We start from the raw sequence: 24203 nt of genomic DNA on the forward strand, positions 1-24203 counted from the left end.
TGTTATGTTGTGCCAAGTCTTGAACTTATAGACCATTCACAAGTTCATTAACCATTGGATGTAATGTCTCTTAGATATTAGACATAAGTGAATATAATAATCAAGATTAGGACAAGAGTGGGGTCACCTAGTGATCGATTCGGTTGGGGGGGGGGGTAATCTAGTTAGTTTTCAACTATCTAGTTAGTATATAGTTAGGTTAGTTAAGTTAGTTTAGGGATTAACCCGGTTACTAGTGTGTTGTGCATTACAGTGGGTGTTAGGGTGTTCAGGGACCCTAACTGGCTCAGAAAAAGATAAACAATGTAAATGGCAATATTTTCATGTTCCGGGTAAAGTCCGGTTGTTCGATTGGATAGTAATCCGTTAAAACGCTTAACAAAGCTTTAAAGTGTCGTTATTATTAATTTTAGTGACACAACTTATTCCCGACACTTTGGAAAGTGTCTAGTAATATTTTTCTCATGTTTTGGCACTTTATTAGTTAGCTAGAAGCTGAATTTTTAGTTAAAGTGCTGAATTTTGTACTTAGAGTGCGTTTTAGGCACATCCTGTCACTATAACTTATTCCTAGAGACGCAGTTCTACAACCCTTGTATCTCTACACTCACTATTAGTGTAGTAAACTGTTTCTGGCTCATACAGGCCTTAGAGGCAGTGTCTGCCTGATGCTGGCTATATCAGCATGTTAAGTAGGTTATCCGTTCATTGTGCTACTGTGCTTTTGTGCATCATGTTTGTCACTAAGGTTCAGCATGTAAATAATGTAGTGACAGTAAATAAAGTATGATGCAGGTATGTGCATGTATCAGAAATCAAGTAGCAGTTTATCCACAAGTTCAAGTAAGCACAGTAATTAAGCAGTAATTAATTATTAATTAAGTCGTACAGACACCTGGTTTAGTGAGGGTTGTCACATTATGTAAAGGTTATTTAAGATATGTTAAGCCTATGTCACTGTTCCGGAGTATTTGTTGCGTTAAACTGCTTATATTTACGCATCAGATCGCGTATAACCTTCTAGAAAGCGATTTAAAGCTCGAAATCGAACAAGAATTGATATGTGCAAACGATACACATATTTATACAAATCCTAAGTATGAAATACAATATTTCATTGGTTTGGTATTTGTATGATGGTTGAAGTGACATAGGTGTCACAGTTTCGTTGTTTTAACGCGGTCGGGGTGTGACATGTTGTAAATTATAGCTTAAAAAATAGCTTTTGTGTGTTTGGAGTTTTTTTGAATTGGGTGTTTTTATGGCATTTTATTTTGAACACCCAGTTCATGTGAGTGGGTTTTTTGACAATATTACCCCTTAGTGTATTTTAACATCAATGCCACATGTCACCACCAAAATCGTTCTGACTGTTCTCACACTTTTCACCGTTCTCTCTAAATCCTGACCCTATATATATATATAGGGTGGGGTTCTAGAGTGAACACTAGTGTATTTGTGAACTGAGTCAACAAATCATGACCATTGATTTACATCATCAAGTCGTAAAATACACTTGTGTATTGATAATCAAGGGCTAGGATTAGTTCACTAGTGTTCACAATCAAGGAGGTTGTTCACTAATAAACCTAGCCCTATATATATATATATATATATATATATATATATATATATATACTAGCCATTTACCCGCGCGATGCAGCGAGAGTGGCGATTTACAATAGGATACTCATTTAGCGTTAGTTTATCAGTCGTCTTGTGATATATTGTATAGTACCTAAGTTAGTTTTCTTATTCGTGATATGTTAGCACTCGTTTTTCTGTTAGTTTATCAATTCTTTGGCGATATACCTTTGTTCATTTTTTTTAGCTGTAGGTTCGGCGTGATCTATCTATGTCTCGAATGTTTTTGGAATTTTTGAAGTGAGTACGAAGAAAATTTAAGGTTGTTAGATACGTTTAGCCAATTTGTTAATTATGACTAACCATGTAAAATGGAAAACTTATTTTTTTTCTAAATACTTAAACGGGTTAATGGGTCAACCCGTTTTTTATACGGATCAAACCGAACTGTTTTTAAAACTGGTTAACCTGAACACAACCCCCTTTTCTAAACGTGTCGTGTAAGTCGACCAAAAACCTGTTTCGTTCGTGTCGTGTTCGGGTTGTGTCAAGCATTGTCGCCCCTAGTTACGGCTGATGTCTTTAGCACAAATAAATATATGGGTCACGTTCGTGTTTAACGATTCAACCCGCGATGATTGACACCCCTAAATTCTTATCAGCCTATTATAGTTGATAATCTGACTGACTTCTGCCACCCTAACACAATCTTTATCGTGTAGTTACTCTACTATTTCTTGGACAACCTCCCTGGATAAGGGTGTGCAACCAGACGTTGAATACGGCTACAAAGCTAAGAGCACAGTTGGGACTGTGTTCAACTTCTTTAGTGCGTTGGGTGACGTGGCATTTGCATATGCGGGCCACAACGTGGTGTTGGAAATTCAAGCCACAATTCCATCAACCCCCGAGAAGCCTTCAAAAGGTCCTATGTGGAAGGGAGTGATTGTTGCCTATACAGTTCTTGACTTGTGCTATTTCCCAGTTACTCTTATCGGATACTGGGTGTATGGAAATGGGGTCGATGAGAATATCCTTGTTACTTTAGAAAAGCCCACATGGCTAATTGCCATGGTGAATATGTTCGTTGTGGTTCATGTGTGTATATCTTTTTAAATGTTTACACTTGTATTTTTAATAAACTATGTAGACCGCAAAATGTATGATGCATTACTGCATCAGTTTTATAAAATGGTAAATTAATACTGTAATAACCGAGGTCGCAAGTAGTTCTATACTGAAAATTCCTATGCAATACACCAAGGAAAAACGGTTTAGTTGTTACAGTTACAACAATCATATATAGAATCAACTAATAAACGACCATTCAAATATGCAGAGAAATCAAAACCACATGAAAATGAATGTTTAATAACACCATTCTATAATTTCGTTTTTTTTTCTTTTCCTTTTTTGATTTTTTTCAGATACTGACAAGACTTAATAGCCAGAAATCATTCTATACAGGGGCGGACCCACATTGGTGCCACCGGGGTCCCCGGACCCCAATCTTTTTAAAAAAAATAGTAGATTCGGTATATTAAATTGTATATGGACCCCATAAATACAATTAGGTGGACACCATAGAAATAAAAAGAAAGCTAGTGTAGTGGTAAATCTCTCTCTTTTCCACCAAGAGGTCATGGGTTCAATCCTTGATAAGCCCATTTTTCTTTTTTTTTTTTTTTAAATCTAGTTCACCCGAAAATGGACCCCATTGAAATAAAATCCTGGGTCCGCCACTGATTCTATACATAAAAGATGATACTAATTATTCTAAAACACTCAATCGATTTCGCCTTCTTCCATGTCCATATTTACCTGATGACCTGGAACAACGGTTGGTGGTTAGAGCTCACCATCATCGTCTTCTTTGTGCTCATCATCCTGTTTCATGTACAGACCGAGCTGTTCCAAAGGATTGCTGGACCCAAAGTTAAAACTGCCTAAAACTGCCTAACGCGTCCAGTGACCCATGATCAGGGCTCGTTTCGTCAGCTGAAATTGGCAATTGCTCGGTCCTCGGCATTTCCAAGTCCTCAATAAACCGTGAAGTCTCGTCAATTTCAACTATTTTTTCAATCTGCAAAAATATAATCCAATTATGCTAAACAAAGTTACATGAGGAAACTTTCATTCCAAGTAGGCAAATAAAATATAATAACTTTATTATCCATTTTATTAAACGTAAACTTACTTAGCATCCAAACTAAGATATTATGTGGTTTAGTAATTTAATAAACATTAGTTTCATAGTTGCTATTAAATTATGATTGTTCATGGAATTATAAACATTCATTATGTAAAACACCATTTTCGTCCCTGAGGTTTCAACAGTTTGCAACTCTCGTCCAAAGGTTTGTTTCTCCGCATCTGGATCTAAAAGATTTGAAATCTTGCCATTTTCATCCCGCCCGTTAACTCCATCCATTTTCTCCGTTAAGTCAGGGGTATGTCTGTCTTTTCAATTAACATAAAGGGCAATTCAGTCATTTTCACTTTATGTACAAGTATTTACTTAAAGAGCAATTCGGTCTTTTTCACTTTATGTACGAAAATACCCCCAACTTAACAAAGAAAAATGAAAGGCGTTAACAAGCCGAATGAAAATGGCAAGATTTCAAACCTTTGGGATCCAGATTCGAACAAACCAACATTTGGACGAACCTCGCAAAACTGGCCAAAGCTCAGGGACGGAAATGGCATTTTACTCTAATGTTTTTATTCGATTATCAAGGTAAAGGTGGATACCTTCAATAACGCCTGACGAGCTGCTTCCCTCTCGAGGTCTCTCTTTCGCTTTGCCTCTAACGCAGCTTCTACTTCTGCCCGCCTTCTTGCGTTTTCGGCAGCCTCTGCTGCTTGCAACCAAGCTTTTTCTGGTATTATACCAAAACAATCCATAATTCAATCAACACCTTCACAAGCTCTTACGATATGTAACATTAACAAAAAGATAAAGTTTGATTGATATATAACCTTTCCGTTTCTGGTTTTCTACCTCCTCTTTCTCTCGACGCAGCTTCTCAGGATCCCCTATAATAGAAAAAATGTGATGGATTAGTGAGGTTGGGGTTGAAAATTCAAATAGATGATTTTGTGTCGAAACGGCTATAAATAATGTTCCATAACCAACCTCATTGAGTGTCTTTTCTCGAGCTTTAAATTTCGTATCAGCAAATCAGTTTTTTAAAACAGCAGCCCGGTACGACTTCCGAGGAGAAAACTGACCAGAATTTGGAGCACTATCTACTATATTACGCAAATGAACGGCGGTTAGCAAGAACCTTATGAACCAAAAACAATAATTTCACATATGATGCTCACCGTCATCTTTCTGGCTATCAGATTCAACAGAGTTTGATCAACAGAGTTTGGTTTCTGCTGAGACATATGTTCCACTTGGTCCAACCCGCTAACTGACTCTGAAAGTTATGCATAACAAACAACCATGAGTAACAAAGCAACCTGTGAAACATTTAAATAATTTCAATGCATGGAAGTAAAACGCAAAACCCACGATTATCAATTAAGTTACTTGTGACTGCTTTGTCCTCTAAGTCAGCATAAGCAAATATAAACTACAAATATTTGAATATTAGCAGAGCTATTTGTGATGAATTAATTAGTAAATTAATTCCAAAATAATATAACAAAAAAACTCACCTGTTTATCAGACGAATAGAAGCACCGAAGCCCCGTTCATTGACACCAATTTACTCAAGCGAATAAAAGCACCTGAGGTACCTATATGTGAAATATAAATACACACCCATCGACTTAACACATTTCTTCAATTAGATTACAAAAGTACATGACAAGATCTTGGCATAGAACATACTAATTAAGAATCACAAATTTAAACAACACCAATTCAATACACACACCCTTAATATATTCAGAATCTCAAAAATGCATATTAATCAACCATATATATATATAAACACACTACAAAATTGGTGTAAATGATGAATGTCATACCAAAACTAAAACCAAGGATGCTACGGAGTGTCTCCTTGCCACACTGAAGAAACTACAGGTAAACCTAACGCCTGATCGTTCCCAGCTGAAACCGTTGTCCCTAGCTCATCTTCTTTAAATGTAGATCTTGATTCCAAACCCTATGGAAGAATACAAAATCCTAGATCAAGAACAAACTGAGTTTTCTTAGTAGATGCAAAGTGTAATTTACCTCATTCAAGTGTAATTATGAAGTGCTATCAGAATATCCAAACTTAAGTGCAGAAATTGGGTTTCAAAAACCTAGATCTGCAACTTTAGATTGGTACGTAACAGTAAAACCCTATTAAACGTAGAAGCAGGAACCACTTAAGACCAAAGTATATTTCAAAATTAATAACACAAAGATGATTCAAGAAGATTATACAGAGAGGAGACATACCGGGGTGCCATCTTAGGGAGGATTCACAGTTGGGTGATGATGAAGAAAAGGGAAGACGGTCTCAAAGGATAATCGGTGTGTAGGAACAGTGGAAGGAGAGAGAATCAGAAGAGAAATGTGAGGCGATGTGGTGACAATTGCCTTCAAGTCTCTCTCTAACTCACTTTTTGGGATGTGTGTGAAAATTCAAAAATCCCGCTCAAGATTTCATGAATGTTTTGATTTAAAGGCGTTTTCAACATCTTAAGCTTCAAATACTTGTACCATGTGCTTTCAAGACTTGTAAAGTTGCAAATGACCATTTATGCCCTTTGGATATGCTTATATATATAGTATATATATATATATATATATATATATATATTGTAAAAAAGGTTATTGTGGGAAATATTGTGGAGGTGACATGTGTCCTAAATCTAAATTAATTCAAAAGGGTAAACAAGTAATTTATCATTGATTTAATTAATTCAAAACCTTCCATAACTGCCACTCTAATTTATAGGAATACGTTTTTTTAAAGATCTCTATAAAACATTACGACTAACACTGCAAACACCATTCAGCACGTATATAACACAATTCAATAATTATATAACACCATTCCATAAGTATATACCACCCTTCGATAAGTATATAACACCATTTTAAAGATCTCTATAAAAACACTACGAATAACACTGCAACTATGATTCAGCACGTATATAACACCATTCAATAATATATAACACCATTCAGTAAGTATATAACACCATTCGATAAGTATATAACACCATTTTAAATATCTCTATAAAAACACTACGAATAACACTATAAAATCACCATTCAACACATATATAACACCATTCAATAATTATAAAATACAATTCAATACGTATATATCACCATTCAATAATATATAACACTATTAAAGACACTGCAAAACACCATTCAATAGTTCATAACAATGTAATAAGTACATAACACTACAAAAAAGATATAACACTACACACTATAACACACTATGAATAATATATAACACCATATTACCCTTTATAACACTGTATAACACTACAACCCCGTAATGGTGGGCGTCTGAAACAGCAACGGCATGATGAAGAGTGGTCGGACTGGTGGCGGAGGTGCGACAACTTGAGTGGTTCTCGGTGGGAACCGATCGGAGCAGGTGGGTGGCTTGCGATGGTTGTTCGGTGATGTCCAGCAGGTCTGATTCGGAGATGTCGATGCTGCTGTATCGATGATGATGATGATGATTCGAGATTTAAACTGATGATGATGAATATTCGAGATGGATTACTGATGATGGTGATGATTCGAATTCTGGAAGAAGGAGGAGGAGGATTCGAATTCTGGAAGAAGAAAGAGAATTCATAATTTTAGGGAATTGATTTACAGTTTCCTATTTTCAGGTGGATATAAAACACACAATTGCCCATACAATTTTCAAATCAGTCCAAACTAATAAAAAACATTTTACAATCTGGTCCTTATTGATCTCAACCATTAGATGAAAAGATCTAATGGCTGAGATTCTTTCTTACCCTTCTCACACTTTTGGTATTTTTTACAGGAACCTCAATCTATATATATATATATATATATATATATATATATATATATATAGGCTAGGAGTTGGCTAGAAAGTCCAAATTTCCTAAAAAGTGTAGAAAGTCATAAAACACCACATTGTCAACCATAAAACACACCAAAAACCCACAAATAACAAAATGAAGATTAATAAAACATCATATATGTGGGTTGTGTTTTGTGTTTTGGATGATAAGGCTCTGATTATCGAATAACAAATATTATTGTGTTTTATGTTGATTAGCAAGTTGTGTTTTATATTCATAGTTCTACGATTGTGTGTTTTAAGTTTTTATGAACTATTATGGTTTGAATATGGTGTTTTAGTAATTTTCACTCTGTTATTTGTGGGTTTTAGGTGTGTTTTATTGCTGAAATTAGAGTGTTTTATGACTTTTTACACTTTTTAGGGAATTTGGACTTTCTGGCCGAACCCCACCCTATATATATATATATATATATATATATATATATATATATATAGATCCTAAGAGAAATCCACCCTATTTAAGAATTTTGAGAAACATTTTAGACCACACATTTCCCTAAGCTTTTCGTAATATACACATATGTATAGTTTAAAATTCACTATATACACATATGTATATTGTCAAATCTTGAATTATACACATATGTATATAGTGAATTTTAAACTATATATATGTGTATATTACGAAAAGCTTAGGAAAATGTATGGTTCAGAATCTTCTCAAGTTTCTCAATTAGCCTAGTGTTTCTCAAACGATCCTAACCCTATATATCTCTACTATATATAAAAGCATATTCGAAGGATGACTTACGGTAATTTGTCACTTTACTTAAAACACATTTAAAGCATGATGTACAAGTGTTTAAAGCATCAGAAATAAAATTGGACATCACTTTCCAGTTTTACCCTTCCACAAAAAAAAGACACATGATACCTAATCAGATTAGGGTTTATTTATTTCAAAACATTTCAACACCGCCGCTTCCTTACTCCTCTCTCTCTCTCTCTCTCTCTGGCGATTCACCAGATCTATGAAGTTCGATGAAGATTCTGATCTCCTGGTTTTGAGAACAACCCGTAGGCGCTCCAAATCAAGGTATAAATCTTGAATCTAAGTTGACGATAGACGTTGAATATGCCACCAGAAGCATCCGTGTTGAGTAGAAGATTATCAAGGCTCAGATTTTGGAAATTGTGGGTCAAAAGAGGTTTGTTTTGTTCCGGATGGTGTAATTGGTTGTTAGTTAGTTGAATGTTGTGATTGAATATGATGTTGTTTGTTTGATAACGTGCTTGGAAATAGTCTGGGTTTAGGTTTTGATAATATGGTGTTTCTAGGGTTTATAAGCACTAGCGTTTGTCTGGGTTGTTAAAGATTCGATATGTGTTTAAGATTTGATATAAAAATGTTGATATGGGTTGTTAATTTTGTTATAAAAATGATGAATTAGATCTGGGTTTCTGATCCGTAACTTTGTGTTATTTTTACGGCCAAGCTAGGGTTTAGGAAAGTGATGATGAAGTTAAATTCGGCGATGATGAAAATATCACACGTAACTGGAGTGTGTTGAAAACTACTCCTGAGCTTCGCAAATCAAAGGTAGCCTTTTTATATAATTTCTGATTTTATCTGACATTTGTATGTAAGTTAGTCTCTTTCTATTTTTCGAAATACTAGGGGTGGCTGTTGTGGGTGGGTGGGGTGATGGGGGGGGGGGGTTGGTTAAGGGTCAAAATATGTTTTGAGTCAAAAAGCATCTGATCGGTTTGAGAGGGCTGTTAACCTCCTTTTTTATTTTTTTCTTTTGAAGTTTATAAATAATTTACGTGTTAATATGATTACATAATTATATTATTACCTAACTAATCTAATAGTCTTTGGCGATGCGAATGACACAAGTATTAAACATGAATACAACTCTTTTAACTACTTTATATCACATGTCACAACTCCTTTACTGTAACGATTGGTGATGGATTTGTGTTAATAGGGTGAAAAGGTTATAAAAGCTATGGACTCTCTACATGGTCTTAATCATAAGCCCTTTTGTTATATTCTTGAATACAAGACCAATTTACGGGGTTTTTGTTTACTAATATTGGAATTTAATTTCTATGCAGGGTCACCATTGGAGTCTGGACCCACAACACCCCTGCCAGATAGAAAGATATTGTTGTTCATTCTTGATAGGCTTCAAAAGTGAGTCTTTTTTTTGCTTTTGCTTTTAGTATTTCTTGATTTAGAGAGTTTTATTTATGATTATTTACTTATTTAAATTGTTCTGCAGGAAGGATACTCATGTCGTTTTCTCTAAACCTGTTGATCCGAATGAGGTGCATTGTTTCGATAGTTTCCAAGTGTCATACTCATACCGTTTTCTTTGAACCTTTTTATATGTATATTTTTGGATATACATATTATAGGTTGTATCGACATCTTATGTATCCATCCGAATCAATCGTTTTCGAGTAAAAATGGAGTTGCAGGAAGCGATTTGATTCCAGTTTTCGTCGCTTTTGTTATCGATCTCACTATAAGTCTGGATCTGACTGAAGATCTGTTTTTAAAGCTTATTTGTTGCTTGTTTAGCTCTTGAATATCAGTAAATGCTTGCAATTACGTTTCGATAGATACTTGTATATATTGTTTGCGTGTTTGACTTGAATCTAGCGGTTTTAGATGCGATTTATTCGGTTGTGGTTTTTGTATGCTTGTTTAGATTAATGTGAATGTTTTTTTGTTTCTAAAATTATTTAGATCATTATGTTTTTTGATGTTGCCTTTTATCTATTTATATGTGGATCAGTTAAACTGTAGAGGATTTGATAGAAGAAATTGAACGGATCGATCTGTTGTTATATGTGATTCGTTCAGTTTGCTAAAATTGATTATTAGATAAAAAGGTTATGTTATAAAAGTTTATTTAACTCTCTGCAAGTTAATATTTATGTAAATGTTTTAATAGATCACATGAAAGATGTATATAAACCATAATTTTTTTTACCTATCTGTTGTTGGTATTGGATCTTTAGATAGTATAAAATAATTATGATATCTTTGTCTAATTATCACTTTTGTGAATGTGTAGTGGGATTGAAGTGAAGAAGCCTCAACAACATATTATAAAGCTAACAAAATGTTCATGAGTCCGTTAACTGTGGACACAGAAGATTCTTTTTCGAGTTTACTTGAATACGCCGCTAATTATCACCCATGTCTCCCAGGTTCAGTCAACAGATGTCACTATCAGGAAACAGTGGTTAACACTCTTCAGTTACGTGGCCCTAGCCGAATGTCCCGACACTTCATCTTCCAGGAAGTAATCTACAATCGAGTCGGCTTAGATCTTCTCTTAGCGCCAGGGATATCCCATTAGAGGATTTGAGCTTGTTGCAGGATTATAAATCTCAACAACTGCTACACGACTTTACCTGTTATTCACAAACTCGACCTGGTTCACTCTCGTTGAACCGTTCAGCTCGGTCTAAAACACTTGCTCCTGCAAATCTTGAAGATCTGTTTGTAGCGGAGCTTGCTTCTTCTCCAAGATATTCCGATCCGGCAGCATCTCCTGGCGTCTTTTCACCATCGCACAAATCAACGGTTCTCAACTAGTTCCAACAGCAGCAAAGCATGCTTTCTCCTATCAATACCAACGTGTTTTCACCGAAAAACGTTGACCATATGTTGCAAGCTTCTTTTGGCGTTTCATCACCGGGGAGAATGTCGCCGCGAAGCATGGATCCGATATCTCCAACGGGTGCTCGGCTTTCCGCTTTTGCACAACGTGAAAAACATCAATAGCTACGCAGTCTCAGTTCTAGGGATCTTGGAGCAAATCTTGGTACAAACAGTCCTTTTAGTGTCGGATCACATGTGAATAACACTTCGTCTTCTTAGTCAAAATGGGGATCTCCAACTGGGAAGGCTGACTGGTCGGTCAACGGAGACGGAACCTGGTCAAGTACAATTATATCATTATATATCATACGGCGGACTATGTGGTGGGATCATTGAGGTAAGTTCCATGAACCACATGCGGGATGTAAACTCATGATCTTTATTCTTTACGGTTCAAAAGCTCGTGTCTTTATTCTGCGTATGCTAAAATACAATATTTATGGGTAGTTTTTTCAACTGGTTCAAGTTATTTTATCTATTGGTAGATGAGTCAAATAAATCACATGTATTTCATCTTTGGAAATTGAAGCTTGATGAAAACGTTGCAAATATTTGGACGGAGTTTGGTACGAATGGAAAAGATCAAATAAAGGTTCTCTTAATATCAATTATGTTATTTCTTGTCTTCTTAACTGATGTATGTTATAGTTAACCCAGTAGAACAATCATTAGTCATGACTAAGGATTTTTTATTTAATTGATTTTTCATATTTGAAACCAGTTAAGTATTACCATTGAGCATTAAGCACATAACATCTGAAACCACGAGCTTTGGCTCTCCATAATTATATCCGCAGCTTTAAGCTTTTTATTAAGAGCCAAAACTCGTGGATCTGGAAATGTTTAGTCACTTAATTAGTTCTGTATCGGTAGTAAAAAGGTTAGAATTTATTTTCAATGAGAAAAAACATAATTAACTAATTACTTTTCCTGATATGATCCCACAGGTTAATCATGTACATCATTCAGCTGGTTTACACAATGCTCCGCCACTGAAGAAGGCCGTAACTGACCCTCACGTTCTACTACACTGCCACCATCGTCGACTCAGCAAAATCGGAAACTACATCCCCGTACATAGCCCTAAACTTACCAACCTAAGTCATATGTTTCCCGCCGCATCGCGCAGGTAAACGACTACTATATATATATATATATATAGGAGAAAGATTCGTTAGGAACCACCCTTTATTGCGAGAACCGCGAGAACCAATGTGAACACAACCAAAAATACCTAAAAATAGCTAAAAAACACACACAAAATTGTTTTTTTAAATATTTTTTAGCTAAAAATCGCTAATTTTCGTTACCAAAAAAAATTATTACCATACATTACTGTGGCTTTAACCATCTTAATGCACATGTGCGTAAACAACAAGCAATACGAACTGGAACTCCAAACATTGATTACCATATCACCCATCCAACATACCAATTGCTAAAATACCAACTGCTTAATATATCAACTGTTATAACAACTATTGTCAACCAACAAGTATTAGTAACACAATAAGCTAGTTCAACCACAATTAACCAAAACTATAACCGACATCATAATGGTACCAACTTGTTACCTTCACAACACAACCATCTAACATGCCAAACCAAACAAAGCACACCAAAGTACCAGTTTAATGTTCATAGATCACCAATTAACCAGAAATACTACGTGTCCTGACAGTTAATAAACTGAATTATTAACTAATACCCTCAAACTTTATCCCCATTCTTCCATTTGCTAAGAATGTTCCAACATTTTTCTTGTTTCGCCCCCTCCAGCATGTTAGTGTCTTTGGCATAAAATATGGTATATAGTATATGTAATGTATTTGATGCACATGTGAATACACAACATAACTGATGTAATTTGTTGTGATGATTACAGCACAAATATTTTTGAAACCTCACGTAGAATGACAACACGAGCATATTTGATAAACACTTTGGAGGATGGGCAATGGATTTCACAAAACGTGATAGACTGTTGGGCGGCTATTTTGAATTATGATGAGAAAAAAAAAACAATACAGTAGGGAAAAGGCGATTATGGTGTTATACGACAACTAACGTAAGTGTGTTATAATTCATGTTTAACAATCATATTTAGGATAGTTATACTTGTGTGTGACATGTATTAATGTAATGTGCAGCCGGAGTTTATGTTGAAAACAAAACAGACAGAAAAAAAAGCGTTTACAACATTAACTTCACACTTGAAGGAGGTTGTGGAGTGTGACATTAAAATGCTGGAGTTAAAAAATTTAACATCATAATAATACCAATGATCGAAAGAAAGCATTTTTATCTAATATTCTTTGATTTAGAGAACGCGAAGGTCGAAGTTATTGATAATATTGTGAGTAACAGCGGGTTTTACAGAATGTCAGAAGGAACGAAATTTAAAGAAACTGGAACGCCATGTAAAGTGGTATGTCTATATTTTTATACTAAATGTTATATATGTAGTAACATTTGGTATTATTATTTTTTGTTTTTTTGTAGAAAAATTACATGGTTGGGTATTTGAAGGTTGTTGCACGCATGGCAGCCGCAACGTTGACAAAGAAAAAATTGGAATGGGAAACGAGTGATAATTTCAACGATTGTGGTGTGTTTGCTATGAGGCACATGGAGATGTACAAAGGGAGTGATGTCGAGTTTGAATGCGGTTTTAGTACGCGAAAAATATTCAAGACATGCAATTGCAAAACTTGAGGATGAAGATTGCAACAAAACTGATATTATCAGAGGCAAACGTGTACGAGAGAACGGTTATGTACCTCGCAAGCAAACGTGTACAAGAGAACGATTATGTACCTCGCAAGAAACGCAACACAAAGTTTGAGAGATGAAAGAATGCGAAAAATGTTGGAAAAAGAGGGGGCGAAACAAGAAAAATGTTGGAACATTCTTAGCAAATGGAAGAATGGGGATAAAGTTTGAGGGTATTAGTTAATAATTCAGTTTATTAACTGTCAGGACACGTAGTATTTCTACACGTAGTATTTCTGGTTAATTGGTGATCTATGAACATTAAACTGGTACTTTGGTTTGTTTTGTTTGGTTTGGTTTGGCATGTTAGATGGTTGTGTTGTGAAGGTAACAAGTTGGTACCGTTATGATGTCGGTTATAGTTTTGGTTAATTGTGATTGGAACTAGCTTATTGTGTTACTAATACTTGTTGGTTGACAACAGTTGTTATAACAGTTGGTATTTTAGCAATTGGTATGTTGGATGTGTGATATGGTAATCAATGTTTGGAGTTCCAGTTCGTATTTCTTGTTGTTTATGCACATGTGCATTAAGATGGTTAAAGTCACAGTAATGTATGGTAATAATTGTTAAATGCATATCATTAGTTATATATTTATATGTTTGTTAAAATGTGCTATGTTATGTTGATTAATAAATTAAATGTTGTGTATGCACATGTGCATACATTATCTGCATAAAGTGATATAAGTTAAATGATGTGTATGCACATGTGCATACACTATGTGCATAAAGTGATATAACTTACAGATTATAGGATAAGTTTATATAATGTATTACAATTGGGTATATTTATATGTAAGGTATAACAAATGGTTTTATATTCATATTAGTAACAGGTATAGTGTTAAACATTAAACAATATTATATAAATAAACAAATGGATTAAAATGGTAGATACAACTTGTAAATACACATGCACATGTGCACATGGTAAGTTAAGCACTAATATCAATATTGTAAGTTAAATGGGTAGTAATAAAATTACATTATGTTAAGTGGGTAATAATTGATAACAAAATAAGATGCTGGCAATGATGAGTACATTAAAAAAACACATTGATAGTTATAATTAGATAAGTTCATTAATAAACATAACCAAAACAAACATTGATAGTCATAATTAGATAAGTTCGATAATCATAAGTTGTAATATATAATATATCAATCTAGAATCACGAGTTGGGTTTGATGGTTTGTGATGTCTGATTGAACGCCTAAGGGTTTGATCAGGTATATGTATATAGTATATACTACGTGTCCTGACAGTTAATAAACAGAATTATTAACTAATACCCTCAAACTTTATCCCCATTCTTCCATTTGCTAAGAATGTTCCAACATTTTTCTTGTTTCGCCCCCTCTTTTTCCAACATTTTTCGCATTCTTTCATCTCTCAAACTTTGTGTTGCGTTTCTTGCGAGGTACATAATCGTTCTCTTGTACACGTTTGCTTGCGAGGTACATAACCGTTCTTTTGTACACGTTTGCCTCTGTTTGCCTCTGATAATATCAGTTTTGTTGCAATCTTCATCCTCAAGTTTTGCAATTGCATGTCTTGAATATTTTTCGCGTACTAAAACCGCATTCAAACTCGACATCACTCCCTTTGTACATCTCCATGTGCCTCATAGCAAACACACCACAATCGTTGAAATTATCACTCGTTTCCCATTCCAATTTTTTCTTTGTCAACGTTACGGCTGCCATGCGTGCAACAACCTTCAAATACCCAACCATGTAATTTTTCTACAAAAAAACAAAAAATAATAATACCAAATGTTACTACATATATAACATTTAGTATAAAAATATAGACATACCACTTTACATGGCGTTCCAGTTTCTTTAAATTTCGTTCCTTCTGACATTCTGTAAAACCCGCTGTTACTCACAATATTATCAATAACTTCGACCTTCGCGTTCTCTAAATCAAAGCATATTAGATAAAAATGCTTTCTTTCGATCATTGGTATTATTATGATGTTAAATTTTTTAACTCCAGCATTTTAATGTCACACTCCACAACCTCCTTCAAGTGTGAAGTTAATGTTGTAAACGCTTTTTTTTTCTGTCTGTTTTGTTTTCAACATAAACTCCGGCTGCACATTACATTAATACATGTCACACACAAGTATAACTATCCTAAATATGATTGTTAAACATGAATTATAACACACTTACGTTAGTTGTCGTATAACACCATAATCGCCTTTTCCCTACTGTATTGTTTTTTTTTCTCATCATAATTCAAAATAGCCGCCCAACAGTCTATCACGTTTTGTGAAATCCATTGCCCATCCTCCAAAGTGTTTATCAAATATGCTCGTGTTGTCATTCTACGTGAGGTTTCAAAAATATTTGTGCTGTAATCATCACAACAAATTACATCAGTTATGTTGTGTATTCACATGTGCATCAAATACATTACATATACTATATACCATATTTTATGCCAAAGACACTAACACTAAACGAATTATGTGTTTTAACCTTGGACGAACTATTGCTCCGCGCGCTCACGTAGGAAGAACTCACTGCCTTTTTCTTTTTATCCACATGTCTATATTCAAACTTGGGCTTTTGATTATTAACCTGAAAACCACTCTTCTTTCCATTCTTCTTTGTCTTGACTTCAGTATAACCATCCTCATCTACTTTTGGATTGTTTGTAGGAGGTTTCACTGTCGATCGAATGCATTTTGGACACTCCCCAGAAACATGCCCAAAAACACAGCAGTGGGCACATCTCGGAGGTTCCCATTCATACTCCACCCGAATAGTCTCAGTAACATATTTGTTCCCAACTAAATCAGGAATAGCCATGGTAAGAGCCTCTTTCAACTCGTGATCAGCTGATATTTCAATGAGAGCCCTAGCATAGTTGCTCCTTCCCCAAGCTTCATTACACATATCACTAGTATACGAATCCAGGCGCACAGGGGATCCAATTTTTGATGCCAGCATGCTTAAACCATCATCAGAATAAGCACTAGCGGAACATCATGCAATTTAACCCAAACTGCAACCTTTTTAAACTCTTCTTTTTTAAGGATGTTTGTAGGAGACCAAATGTTGAGAAACATAGGTTTGTTACGGATCATCCAAGATCCCCCTTCAAGAATAGTATCCATACTCTTTCTATCTTCAAACTTGAAGAAAAAGAAACCATTTGAATTCATCATAGTTTTCTGAAGACCATATTTCTTCCAATTTGTTCTGACAAAATATTCAACTACTGGATATGCAATCCTATCCCCCAGGAAATACCCATAAAGAGTGTTAGCTAACCTGTTATTAACCTGGCGAACCGAATCAATTGGAAGCACTACATCCACTCCATCCATTGATACATCTGATTTTAGAGGTCGAAAATTGACTTTAGGAACTTGATCAGCCGCATCATTGGCCTTCCTATTGTTTTCATCTTCATTCCGATTCTGAATTGACTCACCACCCCGCTTAATATCACCCTGCTCGACCTGTTCATTTAGGACCACATCCGCATAAGATTGGACATGAGCCTTATCATCCTGATTCTGATTTTGAACTCGAGTAGGACTAATATCATTCACCGGTAACACAAATGCTACCTTTCTCTTGTCAAAGACTTTAGCATAATTCTGATTGGGAGAATCAGAACAGCCAATAACATGTTCAGTATCATTAAGTGGCAGCATAAAACATACCTTCTTGCTCGGCATTTCAGAAACCCTAGCCGCCAAAAGTGATGCTTGTCTTGGCTCAAATGTTTTACCATCTATAGTCATGTTAGTGTCTTTGGCATAAAATATGGTATATAGTATATGTAATGTATTTGATGCACATGTGCATACACAACATAACTGAAGTAATTTATTGTGATGATTACAACACACATATTTTTGAAACTCACATGGAATGACAACACGAGCATATTTGATAAACACTTTGGAGGATGGGCAATGGATTTCACACAACGTGATAGACTGTTGGGCGGCTATTTTGAATTATGATGAGAAAAAAAACAATACAGTAGGGAAAAGGCGATTATGGTGTTATACGACAACTATCGTAAGTGTGTTATATAATTCATGTTTAACAATCATATTTAGGATAGTTATACTTGTGTGTGACATGTATTAATGTAATGTGCAGCCGGAGTTTATGTTGAAAACAAAACAGACAGAAAAAAAGCGTTTACAACATTAACTTCACACTTGAAGGAGGTTGTGGCGTGTGACATTAAAATGTTGGAGTTAAAAGAATTTAACATCATAACAATACCAATGATAACAACGGGTTTTACAGAATGTCAGCAGGAACGAAATTTAAAGAAACTGAAATGCCATGTAAAGTGGTGGGTCTATATTTTATATTAAATGTTATATATGTAAATAAGGATATATGAATATGATATGTAGTAACATTTGGTATTATTATTTTTTGTTTTTTTTTTGTAGAAAAATTACATGGTTGGGTATTTGAAGGCTGTTGAACATCCAAGTGCGGCACGTATGGCAACCGCAACTTTGACAAAGAAAAAATTGGAATGGGCAACGAGTGATAACTTCAACGATTGTGGTGTGCTTGTTATGAGGCACATGGAGATGTACATAGGGAGTGATGTCGAGTTTGAATGCGATTTCAGTACGCGAAAAAATATTCAAGACATGCAATTGCAAAACTTGAGGATGAACATTGCAACAAATAGTTGTTCAGATTCACGCCTAATAGTTGTTCATTCAGGTACAGGCGGTTTTTGCATGGAGACGGGGTATTCAGATGCACCATAATCAGAAGAATTATACTCATCGATGTCATCATTGGTGTCATCATCATCGGTGTCATCGAGATCAACATCAGTATCATCAGAACCGGAATCAGACGGGACGGGTAGTCCAGCGGCGATAGCAGCAGCACGTTTAGCTGCTCGTGCAGCAAGTTTGGCAGCCTTGATTTTCTCGCAATTGCGTGAACCATGGTCAAAATACATATTTATTGCATTTATTGCATAAACGGGCGGCTGTTTTGTCGTTTACCAGCTTTCTTTCGCTTATCTTTAATTTTTTTTACCACCGGGGCCAATCCGTTGTTTTTTGGTCCCACAACCTTTGTTTCTAATACCTTGAGGATGATGGACACTTGTGCTTAGATTTGCTAGTATGTTTAATATGTCACTGATGTTTGCAGTTTTTTGGATGGAACGAGGCTGAGGCTCACACGGGAACGATTTGAATATGCGGTTCCTGATGTGTTTGATTTCAGAAGATAATGCACGTAGATGATCAGGATTGCGTCTGAGTCGGTTTGTGCATTGGGTGATTAAATCCATTATTTCATTGTTGATGATAGCAAACTCGCTGCTGTCCAATGAGTACATGTTAGATATGCTATGCACAACTGACGGGAGCGCATCTCGTTTCCAACGTGGAATGATGTAGTGGGACGGTATTCGTTAAATTTGGTTGTAACGGAATATACAGAATACATGTCGACATAGGTATCCAATACGAGTGAACCCAAGACATGTACAACTTACTGTTTGTTCAGGTACATTGAGTGACACCTGCACATGTGCACAACATATATTGTAAATAGTATGTATACATGAAGGGTAATATGCATAGGTGAATAGGTTATTATGTATAATAAAATAATTGATTCAAATACACTGTTTGATACATGCACATGTGCATAACAAAAATAATCAGACAAACAGTTATAATAGTTATATTGAGGGTAATATGCACTAATGGTATATTGAGGGTATCATGCACAAATACATTGGTTGATACATGCACATGTGCATAACAAAATAATCAGACAAACAATTATAATAGTTATATTGATGGTAATATGCACTAATGGTAATATTTAAAACATATTAAAACATATTGGGTAGTTATGTTGTGTATATTGAATATTAAAACATATTGGATAGTAAGGAGATACCTCGAATTCATTGACATATGACATGTTTTGTTTGCAGTGACGAACAGTGTAATTTTTTATATCGGTCGTTCCAGGACGTTCAATTGTGTAACTTTTTATATCGGTCATTCCAGGACGTTCAATTGGCATGCGATGGAACATGCCCATGTATATTTCTTTTCGAACTTCAAGAAACATGGACCATGTGTATGTTTCGGACGCGTGTGCTTCTATAAGAAGACCGGTAGACAAGCGAGGGTTCGACATGTCGCTTTTAAATTCAAGATCTCGTTGTGTGTGCCACTGAGCATCAAGACTGGTATCGAAACACCTAAGAAATTGAACTAATGTGTTAGTTTCTGATGAGTTAACTTTAAAACGCGCGTTTGAGCTCTTGCATCTTGATGTAGTCTTCATCAAACAACACATCGGTATCTCTCTTAAATAACACGGGACCCATTCATGCCGTATAGCAAACATCTCACATAGCCAAGGATGATTGTTTAGATGATATTCATCCATTAATACATGCCATCTTTCTTCGAATGTTTGTGGTGTGATGAATAAATTCCACACCAATTTATGTATTAATGAACGAAGGGTGGTATTATCAAGGATGTCATTTGAAATCTGTAAATAAAGATATGTGAATAATAATATTTGGAATTAGTTAATCATATTATATGGTTTAATTGGAATTGTGTTAATATTAAAATATGGCGTTTACCTTGGATAGAAGTTTTCTCATTATGTGCCACATGCATAAACGATGGATAGAGTTTGTGAAAACGGTTGATACAGCTTGTTTCATTGATGCATCTTGGTTAGTGAGAATAAATATTGGTTGTTTCTTGTGTGCAGCCAGGAAGGTGTTCAATAACCATGTATATGACTCTATAGTCTCATCATATAACATGCCAGCGCCAAAGATAACACATTTCTTGTGATGATCAACTCCGGTGAATGGCACAAAAATCATTTTGTACCTGTAAATAAAACATATTATATTAAAAAATTAATAATAATTGCACATGTTGGAAAGTAGAGTATCTTACTTGTTAGTGTCATACGTAGCGTCAAATGCGCATACATCACCAAAAGCCTCGTAATTTCGTAAAGATGTGAAATCAGCCCAAAAGAATGATCGTAACTCGTTATCAACTATGACACAATCAAAATAGAAGTCTTTAAGATTGGTAACTCGGTATTTCATGATATGTAAGACAATGTTTGCATCGCATCCACCAACGAATAAACGTATATCTCTAGAGCAATTTTTGAAATCTTCTACCGTGCCACGAACATTATGAGGCCCGCCTTTAAGTGATACTTGGATGTTATGTGCAACATTTGGGCCGATTTTGTTAAGGCTAACTTTGTGGATTAACTGTTGTTCTTCAAATCCGAGTTTCCTATTTTGTTTTAACATGTTGGCGTTATCGCTACCAATCATGCAATGGTTGTGCGAGGCGATGAAATCGTATATTTTGTATTGTTCGGTGAAACGATCATAACTCACTTTGATACGCGCACGACACCCGGAAACTGTGTATCGGCCTCATCGATGTTGTTTCTTAGATGTATCATACATGGTTGGAGCATTCTTGGATGGATCATTGCGGTCAGATTCTGTGATCCGTGGTTGTCCTTCTTTTGAACATAATATATATCTATGAGTGCGGATGTTCATAGCACGATTGTCATGACATTTTTTTGTTCTTTGATGTGCCAATACGAGTAGAAAATCCGGATTTTGTAGCATACGTATTGTACATCATGACAATATCTTCCCAATGGGTAAATGTACTGTTTATAACAGGAAGGTATTCAACATCAACTTCAGGTATCCAATATGGGGTGCCGTTAGGTGTAGCATCTAGGCAGCCGTAATTGTTCCTGTGAAAAATAATTAATAAATGAAAAAATGGTCAACATAATGCACGGATGAATATTAGAATTGTAATCAAAATGCACATGTGCATTGTTAGTTAATGTACGATCTCATAAGTTATTTTTAACCATAATACACATGTGCATAAATTTGCAATGTAACATAATTTGTAATATGATGCAGTTAAAAATATGCACATGTGCATATAATATTGAGTAATCATTATTTACAACATAAAATAATTGTGAACATGCTGCAAACGAGTATATCATTGAACGAATCACAATTTACATAAACAATTTACATAAAATGAATATAGAATACCTTTCGTCTCAAACCGAATGAATTATAAGTGTTGATGTTCTGTGTTTGTAGGTGTTGTACCAGTCGATGTAGTGTCAAATGATAACGAGTGTTCAGATATATTAGCAGTCCCAGATGATAATACAACATTGTCTGATGTAGACATGGAATCAAGTGTCTGTATTTCAAAGCCATGAAGGGTGTGCCGACTTTCAACTGTTGTAGACACAAGCTTGCGACTTTCAATTGGATTGACGACAGAAATGGGATTGACATCAGATGGAACGCCAAAATTAGCATCGGATGTATGTCGATGATATGCAGAAGTTGTTGTATGATGATGATCAGATGCGTTAGGTTCAACTTCAACACGAGATGAGTCAGACGAAGCCATATGTAGCCATAATCAGTATCCCCAACGCCGTAATCAGTATCCCCAATGAATCCGCCGTAAAATGTGGATGTCGCCGCCATGAAATTGGAGAGATCAGTCGCCGTCGTAGATCGCCGTCATCAATGTATGCAAGATCTCGAATGAAACCCTAGTTTGTAAAAGATGATCGTGAACAGGGTGTGAAAAAAACAGGAGCGCGTGTTTTTTTATTAGATGTCATTTATTTACAACTTTGCCACGCGTTCACATTGGCTCTCGCAATAAAGGGTGGTTCCTAACGGGTCCTTATCCTATATATATATATATATATATATATATATATATATATATATATATATATATATATATATATAGTGGAGGGTTCAAATGAGAAGAATTTTTTTGTAAGAAGAAAAAAGAAGAAGTTTCAACCAATAAGAATACTTCATTTTACTTTATTTAATATTTGCATTTAATTGGTTGTGGTTTTGGTTTTTTGTGTTGAACTCGTTAGTGGTATGCCACTAAGAGAACTAGAGGGTATTCTCAGCCTTCTACTTGTTTATTTATGATATTTATAAAATCACCGCGGTAACCCTTTACCCAAAAAAATATTTGCATTTAATTTTAATATAAGGGTAAATTGGTAAACTTACATAAATCATTAATTTGTATTCTTCCCCTTTAATAACTAACTAAATTAAATTTGTAACTCCTTTTTAAAATATATACTTTTCTCAAATTAAAAAAATAACTTAATTTAAAGTGTAGAATAAATTACTAATTGTGTAGGATAAATTACGAGTTGTGTAGGATATATTTTGAGGTGTGTAGGATAAATTTCGACTGTGTAGGATAAAATTCTATAATGTGTAGGGAATATGTAGGAAAATTTTGATACGTGTAGGTTTTGTAGATTAAATGTAGGATAATTAATGATTTGTTGACTAATTAATTAAAGAGAGGAAAATTAATAATATGAGTTATAAATGAAATAGTATTTTACTAATATACCCTTTCTTCTTTTTTTCTCATAATAAAATTCTTCTCAAATGAACCTTCCCCTATATATATATATGGGGCCGCTAAAATGAAAACCACCTCTAGTTGTAAGAACCGAGAGAAACACTTTTCAGCCACTAGATCTTTAAGATGGATGGTTGAGATTAAAAATACTTAAAATTAATATTAAATACTTTTTGTCTTATTATGTTTTTAATATTTTAATCCAAAAGGGCAGTTTAGTAAAATTACTCTTTTTTGTCTTTTTGTCTTTATTGTTTTTATTACTTTTTTGCTATTATTATATTACTTGTTTTTTTAAATAGAATTTTTTTTTATTAAAAACCATTTTAACTTCAAATTTTTTAACAAAACAAATTTTTTTTGCGCGCCGGTTTTTGCACGCCGTTTTTACGCCCTGCTTTTTCACGCGTCGTTTTTTAGTGCTTCGTTTTTTCACGCCGTTTTTACGCCCGACTTTTCCACAAGTCGTTTTTTAACGGGCCATTTTTTACGCCCAGTTTTTTACGTCCCGTTTTTTTTACGCGGCGTTTTTATGCCCCCCCCCCCCCCCCCCCCCCGTATTCACGCCCATTCTTTAGGCACCGTTTTATCACACGGTTTTTTACGTTTTACAATTTACGTAAAATAAGTTTTACGTTAAAAAGTCTTTACATAAGAGTTTACGTTTTACGTTAAAAAGTTTA

The 24203-nt window shown here is 35.0% G+C and overlaps 3 protein-coding genes and 2 long non-coding RNA genes across 14 annotated transcripts; 2 read left to right on the top strand and 3 right to left on the bottom strand.

Annotated features, from left to right (window-relative positions):
• Positions 1-1995: 1995 nt before the first annotated feature.
• On the top strand, positions 1996-2700 carry LOC110944958 (lysine histidine transporter 1-like). Its single transcript, XM_022186601.1, has 2 exons — positions 1996-2084; positions 2307-2700. The coding sequence occupies exons 1-2, from the start codon at positions 1996-1998 to the stop codon at positions 2698-2700; spliced, it is 483 nt and encodes a 160-aa protein (XP_022042293.1).
• An 820-nt stretch (positions 2701-3520) lies between these two features.
• On the bottom strand, positions 3521-4488 carry LOC110944957 (transcription factor GTE8-like). The gene is made up of 2 exons (XM_022186600.1): positions 4336-4488; positions 3521-3667 (listed from the first exon to the last, which is right to left on the bottom strand). The coding sequence occupies exons 1-2, from the start codon at positions 4486-4488 to the stop codon at positions 3521-3523; spliced, it is 300 nt and encodes a 99-aa protein (XP_022042292.1).
• A 284-nt stretch (positions 4489-4772) lies between these two features.
• On the bottom strand, positions 4773-5343 carry LOC110864138. Its single transcript, XR_002549660.2, has 4 exons — positions 5251-5343; positions 5105-5165; positions 4912-5009; positions 4773-4836 (listed from the first exon to the last, which is right to left on the bottom strand). It is a non-coding gene; the product is annotated as an uncharacterized LOC110864138 (long non-coding RNA).
• Positions 5344-8513: 3170 nt separating this feature from the next.
• LOC110865801 lies at positions 8514-14464 on the top strand. 10 transcript variants are annotated; one of them, XR_004861148.1, is made up of 10 exons: positions 8514-8767; positions 9060-9159; positions 9681-9759; positions 9848-9893; positions 10649-11684; positions 11771-11833; positions 12189-12370; positions 13127-13309; positions 13392-13669; positions 13744-14464. XR_004861148.1 is itself a non-coding variant. In XM_022115125.1 (2 exons), exons 1-2 carry the CDS (start codon positions 13523-13525, stop codon positions 13954-13956), a joined length of 360 nt encoding a protein of 119 aa, XP_021970817.1. In that variant the 5' UTR covers positions 13316-13522; the 3' UTR covers positions 13957-14464. The 10 variants fall into 10 exon arrangements, 1 of the variants encoding a protein (XP_021970817.1); XR_002550976.2 differs by having other exon boundaries at positions 8515-8767; positions 10649-11578; XR_002550978.2 differs by having other exon boundaries at positions 8515-8767; positions 10649-11578; positions 13771-14464.
• An 846-nt stretch (positions 14465-15310) lies between these two features.
• LOC110865800 lies at positions 15311-16477 on the bottom strand. The gene is made up of 3 exons (XR_004861149.1): positions 16199-16477; positions 15838-15941; positions 15311-15736 (listed from the first exon to the last, which is right to left on the bottom strand). It is a non-coding gene; the product is annotated as an uncharacterized LOC110865800 (long non-coding RNA).
• Between the last annotated feature and the right edge of the window lie 7726 nt (positions 16478-24203).

This window comes from Helianthus annuus, chromosome 6 (assembly GCF_002127325.2).
Source record: "Helianthus annuus cultivar XRQ/B chromosome 6, HanXRQr2.0-SUNRISE, whole genome shotgun sequence".
Classification (NCBI taxonomy): Eukaryota; Viridiplantae; Streptophyta; class Magnoliopsida; order Asterales; family Asteraceae; genus Helianthus; species Helianthus annuus.

Coding starts and splice junctions, on each gene's coding strand:
- LOC110944958 (XM_022186601.1), top strand. CDS start 1,996: ATGGGTCAACCCGTTTTTTATACGGATCAAACCGAACTGTTTTTAAAA. Junction 2,085..2,306: donor CCCTTTTCTAAACGTGTCGT/GTAAGTCGACCA, acceptor TTTATCGTGTAG/TTACTCTACTATTTCTTGGA.
- LOC110944957 (XM_022186600.1), bottom strand. CDS start 4,488: ATGGATTGTTTTGGTATAATACCAGAAAAAGCTTGGTTGCAAGCAGCA. Junction 3,668..4,335: donor CTCGTCAGGCGTTATTGAAG/GTATCCACCTTT, acceptor ATATTTTTGCAG/ATTGAAAAAATAGTTGAAAT.
- LOC110865801 (XM_022115125.1), top strand. CDS start 13,523: ATGATCGAAAGAAAGCATTTTTATCTAATATTCTTTGATTTAGAGAAC. Junction 13,670..13,743: donor CTGGAACGCCATGTAAAGTG/GTATGTCTATAT, acceptor GTTTTTTTGTAG/AAAAATTACATGGTTGGGTA.